We start from the raw sequence: 17,447 nt of genomic DNA, 5'->3' as shown, positions 1-17,447 counted from the left end.
GAGATGAGGTTCAGGAACTGCTCTAACTGCACTAAGTGTCTACTTCTTACTATTCAAAGTCACAATTTTATCACATAATTACCCAGCTAAAAAGGAGTATGAATTATCATAATATTTTCTACTTGCATTATAATTTTTTTATTATAGAATAGTGAAGGTTGGAAAGGCCCTTGGAGATCAGGGGGTCCAACTGTTAACCCAGAAGTGACAAGTCCACCCCTAAGCTATGTCCCCAAGCAACACATCACATGTCTTAAACCTCTCCAGGGATGGTGACTCCACCACTTCTACAGAACACTCCAGAAAAGAGAAAAGACTGACTTCCACTATAAGCTAAATAACTCATCAAATAAAAATTTACAGTACTCTCAGATTACAGCAGATGGCTGAAGAGTGGCTTCAACCGTTTCCAAAGATTGCTACTTGACTGAGCAAGTTGGGAAAATAGCAGTTTAAGCAAAAGCAACTACTTAAATCACTCTTATTGCTGCTACATTGTCAGACATGAACCAATGGACTGAGTGAATCATCTGGAAGGGATGCCAAGTCCTGCCTCATTATTTGGAAAAAACCATCTGTTGAAGGAGAACAAAATCCTTTGATTATCCAACTAAAATGAACGGTTTAACAAAAAGAAACATACATTATTTGAATTTATTAATAATGATGAACACCACACAGATCTCTTTTTAAGCTCTGTGGTAAACCATAACACATGTTTTTGACTTCAAGTGCCCTAGTTATATCATCTAATTTTATCTGCATCCTGACTCTTAACTTTCTGAAGTACAAAATGAAACGTGAGAAAAAAAAAGTCAAGCCATTGGCTTCACATTTTCCTGTGGCTGTACCAAGACAGAATACTTAAAGGTTTATAGAACATATCACTGCTAAAAGACCACAAGTAAGTACACAAAAAACCAGACTACATCAGCTATCACTCCCAATGCCCAAAATACAAACCTCCTGAGCCTCAAAGCACCTTTTGAATGTCAGATGAGAAAATGTCACAGCCTACAAGCACATGTAAATGGTGAGGTGATTTATGCTGAATAGCTATACATGGATTTCCAAATGACTACAACACTCCTACATGTTTGCAAATGTAAAATGGGCATGAAACACACAGGTAGGTATATTTTTCCATTTCTTGATTTTTTCTAGATTGCCTATTTTCCGAATTTTAGCAATATTAATATCTTTAGAATATTCCACTAGGGACAAAATATCCATGCAAGTAACTTCTACTAAAGTTGTAGAAACGTCTTACTGTGGATTACAGGGTTCAGCTCCAACAAGCAACACTGTTGTAATGTTTATAGTAAGTAACAGCACAGTTTCCACAGCAACCTAGTCTGCTCCTCCAGGTTCCTCACGTAGATTTCCTGGTTAAATGGTTAGCTGCCACATTTAGAAAAAGCTTCACTAAGACTTTGAAAAGTTTTCTAACACAAAAAGGATGAACAGGGTCCCTTCCTACTCAGAATATTCTATGAATTTTCCGTGAAAATTATTCACATATCTGTGAAATATTAAGGACTGCCCATAGAAGCAACTAATTGAACCTTCTGAGCTTCTAACCTTCTGCTCAGAAGACAACTGAACAGAAGCTGAGCCAGCATTACCAGTGACAGCCTCTTGGGAGCTGTTACAACCAGTTTAGAATATTTGGGCATCAGCATGCAAAATCTCTCTTAGAAGACACTGGTCAGACTCATTCATCTGCTCCTTGTGACAGTCAAAACAGTCCAAAGAAAGAGTGATAGAGAACCTCATGTCCCAGCTTTATCTGTTCTTCATCTGAAGAATTTGAGAGGACACAATTTTTCTGCCTCCTTCCTTTCTTTCTGCCTCTGTATTTTCTCAATAACCACAGTGACCCTAGCAATTCCATGTAGCTATGATATTTTCTGAAAAATCCTTTCCTTAGGGTTTTTTCTCCTGAGAAGCTGAGAGGCCTCAGGAACAAAATGTAAACAATAATTATCTGCTGCTGTGGAATGCAACAGGTGCATCTGTGATTGGTCTCATGTGATTGGTTCTAATTAATGGCCAAAGTCAGCTGGCTCAGACACTGTCTGAGACACAAGCTTTTGTTATCATTCCATTCCTTTTCTATTCTTAGCTAGCCTTCTGATGAAATCCTTTCTTCTATTCTTTTAGTATAGTTTTAATATAATATAAATCATCAAATAATAAATCAAGCCTTCTGAAACATGGAGTCAACATTCTTGTCTCCTCCCTCATCCTAAGACCCCTGCAAACACCATCACAATTCCATGCTTTTAAAAGGATGCAAAGGACAACATGAGCTCTCAGAGAAAGAATAGCAAGAAAAATATTAATCAAACAGGTCCAAACCTAACAGTTCTGCTCAGTTTACCTAGAAACGTTTTCAATCTAAGTTCAAAAATAATGAAAGGAATTATCAAACCCTGACACAAAGTGAGCAGTTTAACACTGGAAGCATTTCAAAAAGTTAACACAGCACAGTTAACTTAACTTAACAGTTAAGTTAACACATAACTTTGCAATTATCTTGTAATTCTTACCGATGCAAACTTGTGTCCAAAGCTGATCCACTCCTTCTGCACCAGAACCTCAAAGCCTTCTATGGTTCTGTAGTAGCTGTCCAGCATGAGCATGGCCAGGGAGGTGAGCTGAGCCGTGCGGTCCCAGCCGTCGCTGCAGTGAACCAGCACCGAGCTCCGGCCCGACGACACCTTGTCTGCCACCTGGATGGCTCCTGTCAGCACCAGCTGGCCAGACAAAACACACCAAACACACACAGCTTATTTCTGCTCTAATGGTAACTCTGTGTTCATTTCTTTGTATCTGAAATAATGTCGCTTCCATTAAAAGGCCTGAGAAGAGCAGTGTAGTTAATTGGAAAAGAATTTTCTAGGAGATCAAGTGAATTTCTTGCATAAAAATAGAGAAACAGATTGGTTTCCTAATCCCTTAGTAAGATCAAATTCATCTCGCAGCAAATTCTTAAAAAATGGGGCAGAAAACAGTAACCTTGATAAACCAAAGAACATAAGCTTCTTTTTCAAAGAAAGAGGGGATTTACCATAGGATATACTCTCTAAAAATTCAGTGTTATTTCATTTGACTCCTTTCTTTGAACTAAATGACTGAATTATCTCAGTTGTCGGAAAAAGGAGCTTGCACCCTTCTAATATACTTATTTTCCAAATATTAAATTAAGATGAAAATTTTATTAAGTAGGATTGATTACATAATACTCTAATTACTTTTGCACAGTTGTACTTGAGACAAAAGATCCAAAGGTCAACTAGTAAGAACACTGGTGAATTACCAGATTAAGTATTTTATTTGTGCTACCAGATGAAAATGACAAAATTTACAAATAAATTTACAAGATTTATTTACAAAACCGTAATTCATAAAATGAAGTCACATAGATACTGACAACTAAAGTATTTACTAATATCTCACAATGACAGTCATTTGCAGGCCTGTATTGCAAGAAACCAAAATAAATCAGTTCTCATGCATGTAAGGCCAATCAGACTAAGAATGAATTCTTCTACTAAAGACTCTTAACTTGAGGCATGCAACAAACACTCAGTTTCACCTGTTGCTGAGTTATGAGTCTCATAACATACTCTAAGATTAGCTGGCAAAAAAGAGCCAACACTCAGAGATATTATTTTTGTAGTCCAAGTAGTTTGATGTGTTCTAGGACTATTTAAAAGCTTAGCAAAGAAAGTAAGTATGACATGACAGATTTGGACAAATATCTTTCAAACAATCAAGGAAAAGTTACCTTTATATGTTCTAACCAATGGGTTGATTCCAGACTTGACAGCCAGTGTGATTCTTCCACATTAGGATAAACAATGTCCTTCAGCTTCTTCAAAGATTCCCGCATGACATGAATGTTATGGATGTCCAGGAAGGTAAGTTCTGCATTGGGATATGCATCTTCACCTTCATATCCTCCCCCAGTTGCCTACAAACAAGAGATCTGAAATTAACTTTAGTCATATATACACTCTTTTCAACAGAGCTAGAAAGAATGAATGCCATTTGACATGGAAATAGATAAAAGTGATAAAATGTTTGGCCCAAGTAAATTGAAATTTAAGAGTTCAGTTAAGAATAAGATACCTTTAATTTAAAAATTATGTTCAAGAATCTTAGATTCTGTCTTTAAGAAGTAAATTAGCAACAACATTAAAGCTTACTTTAAACTTTCTAAAACTTCATTTTAGTGCTGAAGACTAAACACATATTTAGACTGTTAAGATATTAAAGAGCCACATAAGTGAAAAGTCTGCTCTGCTGCTGCTCTTTCAAAACATTTCACCATCACCACTACAGAGGATGTGCCTGGTCACAAAAGGAAGCAGAAAACCCACACATATTTTAGGGCACAAAGCCACCAATGAGACTTTTTAATGATAAACACGAAATTGTTTGGGTTGGAAAAGACCTTCAAAATCACTGAGTCCAACCATTAATCCAGCAGTGCCAAGCTCACCAGCAAACCACACCCCCAAGTGCTACATCTTTTAAATACTTCAGAGACAGTGATTCAACCACTTCCCTGGACAGCCTTTCTAGAAATAAAATTTCCCTGATATCCAATTTAAACCTCTCCTGGTGCAACTTGAGGCCATTTACTCTTGCCCCATCACTTGTTACTCAGGAGAAGACCCTGATCCCCACCTGGCTACAACCTCCTTTCAGGCAGTTGTATAAAGTGATAAGGTCCCTCCTGAGCCTCCTTTTCTCCAGACTAAACATCACCAGCTCCCTCAAGCTCAGAGTGCTGCAAAATTGCAACATTTACAGCAGACAGCAAAAAGATGCCATAAATTTGGATAAATATTTTTTGCTTTTATATGCCATTGCAGGCACCAGCTATACATCAGACCAGAGCCTAAAGCACAGTGTAGCCTTTCCCCATGAGTGCCACCTACACTGCTGTACAGCAGCACAGTATCTCTATTCTATTCTATCTCTTTTCTCAGATGTGGGGTTATTATCAGAGCTGCCAGGCTCTGCAGTGAAAGAAGCAATGAGTGTATTTTTCTCTTTCCTTTGACTGTTATGAAGTCTTTGTGAGGAATGACTGCAATTTCAGCATCAGGGCTGCTGCAGCTCCTGACTGTCTTGACTCATGTACAAGGAACACAGCAGTGCACGAGTAGCACAGTGCAAGATTTTGCTTAGACAAAACTTTACAGATGTTCACAAAATATTTTCAGTGCTGATCAGCACTGATTTGCACTTTTTATGTTATTCTCCCTCAGACGCAGAAATGTACCCAACTGTGTCTACTGCTCTGATTGAGCATTTCATATTTAGATATATGAAGAGTTAATTAAAACATGTACATATCAAGTTTGTCTATAAGACACTACCTTAAATTTTTCTGCAGTTCTTGGACAAACTCAATTTTTTACCCCACTTGTTTCAAAGTCGCAACTGACAATTTTTCCACAAGGTAAACAGAATGATGACATGCTTTGTTCACCCATACAAATTCAGTGTGCAGAGGATAATGGGATTTGTACAGTTAAATGCAAACAATTGAGGCAGATCCTCAAAATACAAGCCACCAGGTTAAAACAGCCCCTAGGATAGAGTCTCTGAAAGAATGTGTGCTATACACACAAACACAGTATCAAAGCTTAACAAACTACATTCTGTATTACAGAGAAGGCTGTACAGGTACAAATAGGTGCACCCAACCTCCACAGAGCAAACTTCCAGTATTATTGTCCCTCTGACAATATATAATATATAAATAATTCCCCCTGAATTATTATGGTTATTCTTGAAAGCAACTTAACATTTGTTACACATAAACCTCTTAGATGCAAACAAGTTTTACCATTTCATATTCCTTTCAGCACAAACACTGAAGAGGACTCATTTCACTAAACTGGTGTTTGCTTTGTTCCACAGAACTATTCGGAAGCTGGAATTCTTTCTCTCCAGGTAAGCACACTTGTAATTTCACTCAGGTCTCAAACCCTCTTGAGCTCAGCCCTCAAGCTCTTTGCTGTGCAGACACACACCTTCACTAGTAAGCACTGAAGAGCATGTCCCTTCATTTGTGTTTGCTAAGGGACTATCCCCAGGCGTGGCACATTGTCTCAAGACAAAAGCATTAAATTTGTCTCCTTCACCACCACTCCCTAACATGGTTTCTGCATATAAAGATGGAGCACATCCCTGTCTACTGTGCTCCATGCCAAAAACAACACTGACACAGTGTACTGGCATTATCTGAGCTTGCCTAAATAATCTAATCCTCAACAGAGCTGAAGGGGAAGCAGAGAAGAAAGCAATCCACAGGGATACCTTTTCTTCCTGACAGGTTAGAGAAGATGATTTTTCAAGATGTGTTCCAGCCTGGGCTGATATATGATTCTGATCCCATTTAGGTTTTGATCACAAAGAAACAGACGCCTTACCCAATGAAAACACTGTTTCTGTACTTACCAACTGCAAGCACCTGGGGAAGAACAACAGGTACCAAGGCATCCAAGATCATACCCATACTGCTGTTTACACTGCAAACACTCAAATTAACTTATTTATCACTTTCTCTTTATTTGGTGGATGCCAGGATAGGTCTGAAGTAGACCATGTAACAGTTAGCAAGACCCAAACAAAGGATGCCTGTAAGTGAGCTTGGCTTTATACACACATCCTTTCTAGGAAGGAGTTTTCCCAGAGCATCTGCAGGTTGCCTGTCATTCCAACAGGGGACATGCTCTACAGACCAGTGCAGAGTGGAGCCATGCCTAACTTCAGTCCCAAGCTAAGATCTGTGCTTGGCTGAGAATAGACAAGGTAAAGCATGTCTGGAAATCCACATATGGTCCTGAAACTCTGCTTAGGGACCTACTTTAGACACTCATGTCTTTCATGGCCTTGAGGCTCAGTAGTTGATTATGTAAATTTATCTATATTAAGATTACTACTATTCCCCAAAACCTCCTCACAGACAACTGTGAAATAAGTCTCCTCCTCATTCTCTTCAAAATGAAGATATTAGAAGCATCTGTTTACCTTGTTTGCAACAGCATTGACATTGGGCCTTGCATCATAGATGGTCAGTTTGGAGATCTGCCCGTTGGCCTCCCTGATGATATCGAGGTACCTTTCGTCATCCTTGTTCCGCTTGCCGCTCATTCCCACCAGGGGCTGACTGCAGCGCATGATCACAGCCTGGGTCTCTGGGTGAACCCACGAGAGAACCTGGCCACAGGGCAAACACACAGCACAGGAAACTCATTTCAGTACAAAATCATAGCTTAAAGCTCTATTCTTTAAAATACACAGCATGAAAATTAACACCTTTCTTTTTACTGCTCCAAAATACAATCCCTTGACATCTCAACTTCTTTTAGTCTTATAAGATTTAATAATAATTTTCCAAAGAGTTGTCTTATATATTAAGTGCTTACTGGAATCATACTTACCTATATAATCCAATGTATTTTAATATTTTCCTACAAGTCTTAGGTTACACAAATATCCTTAGAAGTAAACTAGTAACAAACACAGCAATCTCTGCTAAAACTAAAATCAACACAGGAAAATGAACTGATTGTAGAAATGGTGACTAAGATGCTCCAATTCTACAAGAACAACTTTTCCCCTTTTTGGAAAAGGAAGGGAAATTGAACCTTCCTGCAGTATCTTGAATGCTTTCTCTTCTCTTTAAAGCACATTTTGTCCCTCAGCCCTCTTTACAAAGAGAAGGCACTGGAGCGAAGCACATGCTGTCTCTGTTGTTTAGAGCCAGAGAGGACTTGCCACAAAAGACAGTGAGCTGCCCAGGGAACAGATGATTAAAGATAAGCAAGAAACACAAGAAACAGGCAAAAATTTGCAATTTCATTGTTGAAAAACATTAAGAAACAGTATTCTCACCCACTCCACAGGTTGTGGGTTACAGACTAAAAGAAGATCAGAGTTCAAACAAAAAATCCCCCAAAATTCAATCCTCAGAAACTGTTCATTCCTGAGGTGTAGATCAGAAACAAGATCTGCCAGGGAGGACAGGGGTGAAGATAAGTGGCTATTTCTTGACAAGAATGAAATTACTATTTTAATAAAATTACTATTATCAAGGTAATTACTCACTGTACAGGCATACCAAAAGGCCTGTCATGAATTTTGAGGTGACAGGGATGACACCATTAGGTTATTAGAACTATAGGCACAGGCTATACATTACACATATGTGTTCTGTACACATTACATATTATACAGATATGTGTGTATATATAGTAAATTTATAATTATATACCCAGTCTGTCAGTAAATACCATATCTAATAAATATGTGTCATATTGAGCTGTGCATCTGTTTGAAACAGATTTGAAGCAGCTTTCTGATACTGTCTGAGAATCCAGCACGTCTTCCAAGTTTGCCAAAGGGAAATACCAGTTAAAACAAGAATTGGGTTAGAAATTAGTATTTTCTATAGTACTGTAAAGAGCTGATACATAAAATTCTCTTACTGTAATGAAATAGAATTTTCATTACAGAAACTGAAGAAGCCAAATTGGTTTCTCTTATTCTACGGATTAAAAAGCCCAAGAATACACAAAAGAGACTGAGGCCTTATTTTAGGACTGACCGGTGGAACGATGTTTAAATGCCATGGTTTGCTTGTAGGACAACATTTGTGATTACTTTTCATGGGCACTCAGCAACAGTAACCAGTGCATATGGCAGTGAGGCTCATTCCTCATCAAGGCAAACTGCACTGCTGGCCACTTTTACTAGCCAAGTCAAGTTAAAACCAATGAAGCTGTCATGGGTGACGGAGAAAAACGGAAATGTGGTTTGACCAAGATACCAGTTTCAAGCAGTGAAAACCACCAGCCAATCAAAACTATTTTGCCACAACCATTTCCAAAAAAAAAGCATCCTCTGTGTCATGTTCACCAGGAAGTTGTCTGGATGTAACTTAAAACTAACTACACTTTCAGACAAGTTCCATCAGCCAATACTCACTGGGATTCTATTCCGGGACCTAAAGGCAGCAACCTTCTTGAGATCCTCATCTGTGGCGTTGTAGGGCACGACCAGGAGCGAGGGGTACGTGTCACACAGCCCGTAGTGCTCGTTAATGAAAGTCACCCGCCACCGCTCGTTGGGCAGCCCCTAAAACACAACGTGCAGTTAGACCGTGTGGTTTTGGCTGGACAAGTAATAATTCTGCTTCTGAATTTTACATGACATTATGGCCACACAGCAACAATTTAACTAAGTACTGTGTCAAAGCAATAGAAGCAAGATTGCCAGCTCATTGCAGATGGATTCAGCCTAAAACAGCTGCAGAGCCATCTCATACCCTTATGCACACAATTCTAGCCTTATAGTAACTTCCAAAACAGTTATTGAAACTAGGAGATGTATTTCTTTAAGTGTGGGATTGAGGAAAGAAAATTACCTTCTCTCCTTGCCTAAAGCTCTGCTTTTCCACCTTGCCTGGTGAAGAGAGACTGTGGAGGAGAAAGTCACACTATAACCTTTCTTCCCTGTAGCCTGGTACTACCATCAAGTTAAAAGTAAGATTAAGGGTAACTTTCTTACTGAGAAAGAACATCATCTAATTGCACTCTGACCAGTAAGGCATTTCCAGGAGAAATACTGATAAGTCCTCCACACATGCACAGTGGGGTTTGTGTGGATGTTTGTATTTTACCTTTTTTGGGCCTTAGGCTTCCAACCATGAACCAAAAAAACTACAGAGGGTAAAAAAATTAAGGAAGTTCTTATTGTTTGCTATTTAATTTTTTTAATGTCATACTTCAGTTATCTAACAGATATTTTAAAATGAAATATCATCCTCTTTCATTGATATTTTTCCAAGATCACATAAAGAGCAAGGAAGAATACTCATAGACATCTTTAATTTCTGTAAAGCAATGCTGTTTCTAAAACAAGCTGGATTTTTTTCCCCACTTTATTTTGGGGAGAAGAACAAATCCTATCTATGTTTAGGACACTACAGTTACATATTTGCCACATTCTCCCCACCTGTGCTCACTTAGCAGTGGCACACTGTAAGAGGAGTCAATAACTTCCTTCAAAGAGCAAAGATTACCTTCCTGTGACATTCTAGTGGTTTTTTTAAAGGCTCAAGAGTTTTATTTCTTTCCTTTACTTTTCCTCAAGTTGCAATTCCATCCTCTCCCAACAGCTGATAAGAGAAATGTACAAACAGCAATTCCTCTATGCATGTTGGGAGATGTGAAAGCACCAGGCAATGGCACCTGTAATAACTCACCTGCCTCCTGTATTCAGACATTGGGTTGTACACCATCCACCCATTTTCAGGAAACTTTTCTTCATTTACAAAGGCAAAAAAAGGCTGTAAGACATAAAAGAAGCTTCTTACACCAAACACTGACTGCAAATGGCAAATATGAGGCCTCATCATCAGTTTTACCCCAATGCTCACTACAAAATAGGGCTGACTGCCCCATGGCAGCCCCACTCTCTCCATTTATATCTGGTATGTGAAAGACTATGGAGCAAAGAACAAGTAACAAAAGAATAAAAAAAGAAATTATAAAGTTTAACTGGTTGGATTTTTTTTCTTTCTTACTGTCAGGAGATTGAAATATTTTAGAATGGTTTAGTTCCCAAATTTCACTAAATAAACCATTTCTTCTCACCAAATTTCTCCAATAGGCACAGCCTCAATTACAACATACAACATTAGATGCTAAATTCAAAGTGGAAAAAGGTTTTAATTGCTATTCATTGCCATTAGGAAGCAGCTGCCCTTCTGCATCCTCTCCCCAACTGATATTTACTAACAGAAATCCCAATTACTGTAAAACTCCACAAAAGTGAAAAAGTTGCCATTGAAAAAGAAGTTGTTAGCTGCTTACATTACATTTTTTCTTGCTTTATTGCTTGCTTTCACAATTCATTTATACAGCAGAGCAGCCTCACTGATCATTCCAGCAAGTCCTCATACCTTTTACCTTTCTTCTCCTTCCAACAAATTCCAAGTGGGCTGTATTACCTAACTAACCCCTTTCCCCTCCCTTGCTTTCATCCTAAACCATATAGTTTGGGATGAAAGCAAAAGTAATGTGAGAAAATTTATTTTGGTGGCCTAAAAACTCTCCAGACACCAAAAGGAGCATGAAACCAAGTTGTTTCAAACAAAAAAAACCAAAGAAAGAAAACACAACACAGAATGTGTTGTCCTGAGCTAACTGAGCAACAGCATCCAGAGCAGAAACAGTGCAGAGCCCATCATAACCCATCTGTAATAAAACAGCTGAAAGTCCCTGAGCTATTAAAAAACCTTAAAAGGGAAACCAAGCACTAAACTGAACATCCAACACATGCAGATAACCCAGTAAGCAAGAAAAAAACTTGTGGTCCAAGGTGCTGTGATTCCACCTACAAAGCTCCAGAGAGAAGGCAATTCTTCAAACCTGCACCACCCCCACCCCCAGGAGGAGGCTTTGAACCTTAGGAAGGCTCTGGGCAATCCTGCTCAGCCCAATAAGTTACACTGCTTTAAACACTGAACAGCTCACATCAAAACACAAAACTGAATCCCCCTCAAAAGGAGAAGGTTTTTCCTCATGTAGTTCAAGTAAACAAATATTTTAAAAAGATGTTACTGCTCTCTCAAGATGCTTTATGTCACTAGTTTTACAAACTAGAATTTTAAATTAAATCACTATTTTAGAGCAAGTGCACTCATTGGCAAGTTTGCAGAAGTAAACACTGCATTACCTAGTTTTGTTTTCTGAATGTCTTTACAATTTTTAAAGAGGCAGACCTTCAGTGCAAGCAAATATTACAAATTATTTTTACTAAGTAAACTGCCCTCAAGTGGTCAAGTGGTACAGAGAGAAGAGATGAAGAGGTAGACATCTACTCTATCAGAAAAACACTCCATTTCATTAAGAGTAGATGCAAGTATCAAAAGTTATTTAAAAACATGAAAAAGGTTGTTTAATTGCAAACAAGGAATACAGCAAAATGGGAATATCTCTATCTGAAGCAGTAGATGCAAGTGATTTGCTGAACTATTAATACAAGAACACACAAGAACCATCCCCTCCTCCCAAAGGAATTTGCTATACCCCAAAGAGCAACTATGCTAAGAATTCACCAGGGACCCAGAGACAAAGGAGAATCTTAGAACAGGACAAAACAGAAACACTGGAATCCTAACAGGTCACCTAAGATTTCTAGAAGGCAGGAATAAGTCTTTTATTTAATTTCCTACTTATTGCAAGTTTCCTCATGAGAAAGTAAAAATTACCCATCTGAAGCCTTGGTAAGTAAAACTCATGAGTTTATTACAGTGCACTGTGATAGCTGGTACACAGAACAGGGTTTTACTGACAAAAATAAAAAAGGTGTTGTTCTGAACTAAAAATAAATGACAGGTATGCTACTCATGCCACCCACAAAAAATCCACAGGCCAGAGGAAAAAGTGCATTTTGTTTTCATCTTTTAAAAACCAGGGTTAAATTTATTATGCATGAGGGGATGGATTGAATCCTTTCTGAAAGAACAATGTCCTACTATGTACAGCATGATTCATTTCAAATGCTTGGCTACAGCAGCTTGACCACATCTGCTACCAAAGCTTACAGTCACACAGCCCTTAGCTGTTTAGGTGCACAATTATTCTTCATCAGTTTTGTTGATATTTCAGTTATTAAAAATTCCTCCTATGTTGCTCAATAATAAAAAAAAAAAATCTTTAGTAGAATAGATCAACCAGCAAAAACCTGAAGTCTTCACAAATCACAGAACACTGCAAAGAGTGCAAAGGTATATGGAGAAAAATTTGGATTTGGATTTTTATGTGAACATTTCAGAGAAAACTCCTGCATTATACTACTCAAGAATAGTATTTTAAAATTACCAATCTCTAAAATCTGATGACTAGATGACTAAAAATTATTTTTCTTCTGCAAGCATTAACTAAATTTTAGCAAGAGGTTGACACACACACATTTGGATGTGCACCATTCTGTACAGACTGCACAGGTAATCTGGTGACTACTGAAATTCTTACTCACTGTACCAAAAGATTCAAGATCTGAATTCCATTCCCACCACCCAATAGCTTCTAAGACTTGAATCACTCAGTGAAGATGGCCTGAGCTTTAGTCCAGCCTAACTGCTGGAGTCTGAAATACAGTAAAATCATGACCCTACCTCAGGCCCACTTCTCCCAACAAAATACACAATTATTGCTGTGTTATGTTGTCATTAAAACAGAGTAGGAGATACACAGATGTAATACTCTATATACAGTCATACTCAATTCATAAAGGTCTATTTAATTTTGAACTACAGTTTACCTTGACTGTAACAAGCAACCCACATTTATAACCATTAGAATCATATACTTAACATAAGATATATGCTTGGATACATTTACATTTTCTGACCTGTGTCAGTACAAGCCTTATTTAGCACATGTTTGGACATGACTTATTTTTGTTTGAAAGAAAATATGATAATGAGTAATATGAAGCAATTTCTACTGAATAACATTTTTTATTGAATTGGGTATTTTATTATTCTAATGCAACCAAACTGATAAACCACATTATAGTGAACAAGTAAATGTGATGAATACATTAGTTAGATCCCAGAAGGGTTTGCTATAGTGCAGGTTAACTTCATATCTGCACTAATGACCCACATATTTCTACTTTTGTCCCGAATAATCCAAGATTACAGATTAAATGCTGTATGTTTGTATATTTATGTCTTGATTGACTCGACACTGCTGAAGCTTTCACCTCACAGTATATGAAATCTGAGTGCAATTCTACAGTGCAGCAGGCAAATGGAACAGAAATAAACAGGAAGGAGAAACTATGCCATTCACAATACAACATGCATAGGTTCTCTGTATCACCTGATGTAAAATTTGAGAGGTGCTATCTTGGTAAAATTCCATGGCTTAGCTTTTTGTGGATACAGGCTCCTTCACATTAGAGCCCCTCACACACACACTTGTATGTGGGGAGGGAAGCAGGGAGCTCTCACACTGGGCACAGAGCAGCTGGGTGGGTATTTTATTTATAGCCTTCAGATGCAGAGGGCAGAGCAAGGTCAGAGCAGAGCAACACGAGCAGCACTTGGATGGGATGGCCCCCAAGGCAGGAACCCTGCCAGCCCCTCTCAGGGCACCATCACTCACACAGGAAAGCCTTTCAAATACCACACTAATTAAAAGTTGGTTGGTTCTATGCCTTCTCCACACATCTTCCCTTCTAATCCATGGTACATCCCTCCTAGATGCTCCTTCTCCCCAAATAATCCTTTAGGTACTCAGAGTCTCCACCCTGACCTCCATTCATTTTTTCTTCCCTCTACACACACAGAATTCAATTCCTTTTTATCATTGTTAGTCCTGCCTTGTGGTGTTTGTGAGGGTCCCCAGGACAAGGTGAGAGATGAGAATCTGACTCCATGTTCTCAGAAGGCTGATTTATTATTTTATGATATTACATTATAATATATTAAAGAATACTATACTAAAACTATACTAAAAAAAGAGAAGGATATAGACAAGGCTTAACATTTTTGGTAAGCTACTTTTTATGCTTCACTGTGCAAATAATAGTTTACTTCCTTGCAGGTGTTAACCCACAATTTCAATACAGTCTCTGTTTTTGAGCCTCCTACAGACAGAGTGCTTGTCTTTAACATTCAATTTCTCCTTCCCATGTAGTGCACAAAAATAATATGTAATACACTGGTTGCTCAAAACAAAACATAGCTCTGTGAGGTAAAGGAGAAAGCATCTGCAATCTGACAATTACAGCTTAACAAGCAGTCTGGCAATATAAATGTAATGTAAATATATAAATATCAATATAAATACAATAGCTACATATTTACTCTTTATGGAATCACAGCATACAAATACATGTTATACTTGTATATGAATATATAGTGTAGATACAATTTAGGAAATATTTCACCAATCTTTATGCATTGCAAAGGAAGAAAGCAGCAAAACTAGAGTAAGAAGGTGACACACACCTGTGACGAAAATCCATTGTATTTTCTATTTCTAATTCACTGATATATCCTTTTTACATATAATAAATTAATACTTTTTACTCACTGTAAAGGCTGAAAGTTTCTCAGTGTATTTAAAAATAAATACATCATAATCTTTGCCATTATTAATGGTGTTTAGTATGCCATTACTACAACCTAGCCAGTTACACCTTACCTGTTGATCTAAAACCTAAGGTCAGGCATTGTAGTGCTGGTATAACTTTGTGAACACTGTCACCTCACACCACTGCTGCCCTGGCTCTGATGTGACATGGGGAACAAAGCCTCAAGCCAAGGGGTTCTTTGCCAATTCACGTGCTCTGTCAGAGCTTGCCACCCCTTTGCCAGCCTTGCTCCAGCTGAAGCCATCTCTGCAGATCCAGCAGGACTGGTGTGAGCCAACCCTCAGACATTTTACACGGCCAGGAGGAGCAGTGACATCAGAGCAGCTCCAATCAGCCAGCACAGCCACCAGAGCCTCACCAAAATGGGCATTCCCACAGAGCTACTGGGGTTAGGAACAAACACAGACTGTGCAGATACCCTGGTGCTGACCAATCTTGTAAAAATGATGATGTGTACTTTCATGGTAAGATCAGGAAGTGAAGCAGCTGCTAAGTAGAAACTAAACCACAGAGACCAAATATATCTCATATTTTGTGGTGTACTAAAAAATCTCATCTGGGGGGAGGTTGGCTATTTTATTTTTTCAAACATTAAAAAAAAGCAAACACTTTCAGCAACAATTTTCTTTCAATTAGCACAAGTTTGCAAATAGCAACAGCAGCTGCTTGCTTCCCACCAACTAAGCTGTCAGTCAGATGAGCTATCAGATTTTACTTTGTGTTACTGATTCAAGGATATCTGAACCCAGCCTATGCTCAAACTAGAGACAAACAAAAATCAGCTTCTGGAAGTATGCACCAAGGACAATGCTGAGGCCCAGAGGAACAGTTGTGATTTATCACAGGCTCTCAAACACTGCTGTTGGGATGGTGATGGAGACAAATCTTGAAAACAGTAAGTACACTGCACTCAGAAATTATCTTTTGGGTTTTATTTACCATCCATTTGTACGAGAATGGAACAACATGAAGAAAACAGAAGCAAGGCATCTCTACCAGTTCCTGTTTAGGATCAGCTCTAAGGATAAAGTTCCACTACAGCTGAAAATCAATCATATAAAAATATGATATAAAATATAAAAATACAGATAAAAATCAGGACAGTAAAGCATTAGAACTTGATTGTCTGATGAGATCTTCTTTCCACTGCAAAGATGTACATGCATCAGTGCTGCTGAACCAGCTAAACATCCAGGATGCAATTCCACAAGATGGTCTGAGCTAAATTAATATTTAATCATTGCTAAAACCAGGACACCCCCCTCTTTTCTCTCCTGTCTTCTCCCTGCTCCACTCACATGTCCACTCTTGCACTGGTTCTGATGCACACTGATTTCAAACCAGGTCTCCCCAAATTACCCAAAGCAGCACAGGGCTAACCAGAATATTTTGTGCTGGATCAGTGAGTTATGCTGGCTCAGTGATTATACAAATATCAGTTTGATATTAGAAGAATAATCAACCACACAACTGAAAGGTAGAGAGGAGACCAGAGAAGAACAAGAGCTCAGATTTGAGCATCAGAGGGCTTCTATCTCCACTCAGCTGTCATGGGGAACTGCAGCACATTCTCTGCACAACACCTCCCTGAGTGAGCTGCACTCCAAGGGGAAGGCAGGCATGCACAGTCCCTACACTGCCACAGTCACACAGTGAAACCTCCATCTGAAGCAGCCACTGAAAGGAGCAGTGCCATCATCCCTCCTCATTCACATCCACCCAGAGATGCTTTGACACCACTTTCACTTTGGACTAACTCAGAGGAAGTAACTCAGAGTAAAGCTTTTATTTTTATCTCCTTGTTAACTTCAGTTCCTTTCACTTCCCTATCTGGTTCATCATCCAGCCTCAAACTCATGCAGCAAAAAGCAAGACAGGAATGGAAAACCAGGCAGAAACACTCACCTTTGGCAGCATCAATTTAAACTGCTGGCCAAAATACAAGGAAAACACACCAAAAAAATCACACACTTGCTTAGCTCATGCTGAAGTTAAGGGCTCATCAACACTGTGACATTAGAAAATGAGGACAGCTGCAACTTCAGATGGAACACAGGCTCACTATTTCCCTCCAAAGTAATCCTGGTTTCTAACAGGCATGCCCTGCTTCAGACATAGGTATCAGAAAAAGTACAGCCACTCTTCCTCCACACTGTCACCATCTCCTCAACTTCTGTGTTTACTGAATCCAAGGGCCAAATTACCACTGCCTCAAACAAGACTTTTGTTATTAAGCCTAACTT

The 17,447-nt window shown here is 38.7% G+C and overlaps 1 protein-coding gene across 3 annotated transcripts in view; it reads right to left on the bottom strand.

Annotated features, from left to right (window-relative positions):
* The window catches only part of MTM1 (myotubularin 1), a 42,518-nt gene that overhangs the window by 8,459 nt on the left and 16,612 nt on the right, over window positions 1–17,447 (bottom strand). For all 3 annotated transcript variants that reach the window (XM_054289667.1, XM_054289669.1, XM_054289668.1), the window contains exons 8-12: window positions 10,295–10,378; window positions 9,016–9,165; window positions 7,057–7,245; window positions 3,794–3,979; window positions 2,553–2,759 (exon numbers count right to left, since the gene is read on the bottom strand). In XM_054289667.1, coding sequence (XP_054145642.1) covers window positions 2,553–2,759; window positions 3,794–3,979; window positions 7,057–7,245; window positions 9,016–9,165; window positions 10,295–10,378 — 816 coding nt within the window. The remainder of the gene's footprint in view (window positions 1–2,552; window positions 2,760–3,793; window positions 3,980–7,056; window positions 7,246–9,015; window positions 9,166–10,294; window positions 10,379–17,447) is intronic.

The sequence above is a fragment of the Melozone crissalis genome, unplaced genomic scaffold (assembly GCF_028551555.1).
Source record: "Melozone crissalis strain CALT ecotype California unplaced genomic scaffold, PUWL_Pcris_2 ptg000068l_1, whole genome shotgun sequence".
In the NCBI taxonomy this organism is placed as follows: domain Eukaryota; kingdom Metazoa; phylum Chordata; class Aves; order Passeriformes; family Passerellidae; genus Melozone; species Melozone crissalis.
This window is presented reverse-complemented; position numbering and strand designations above follow the sequence as displayed.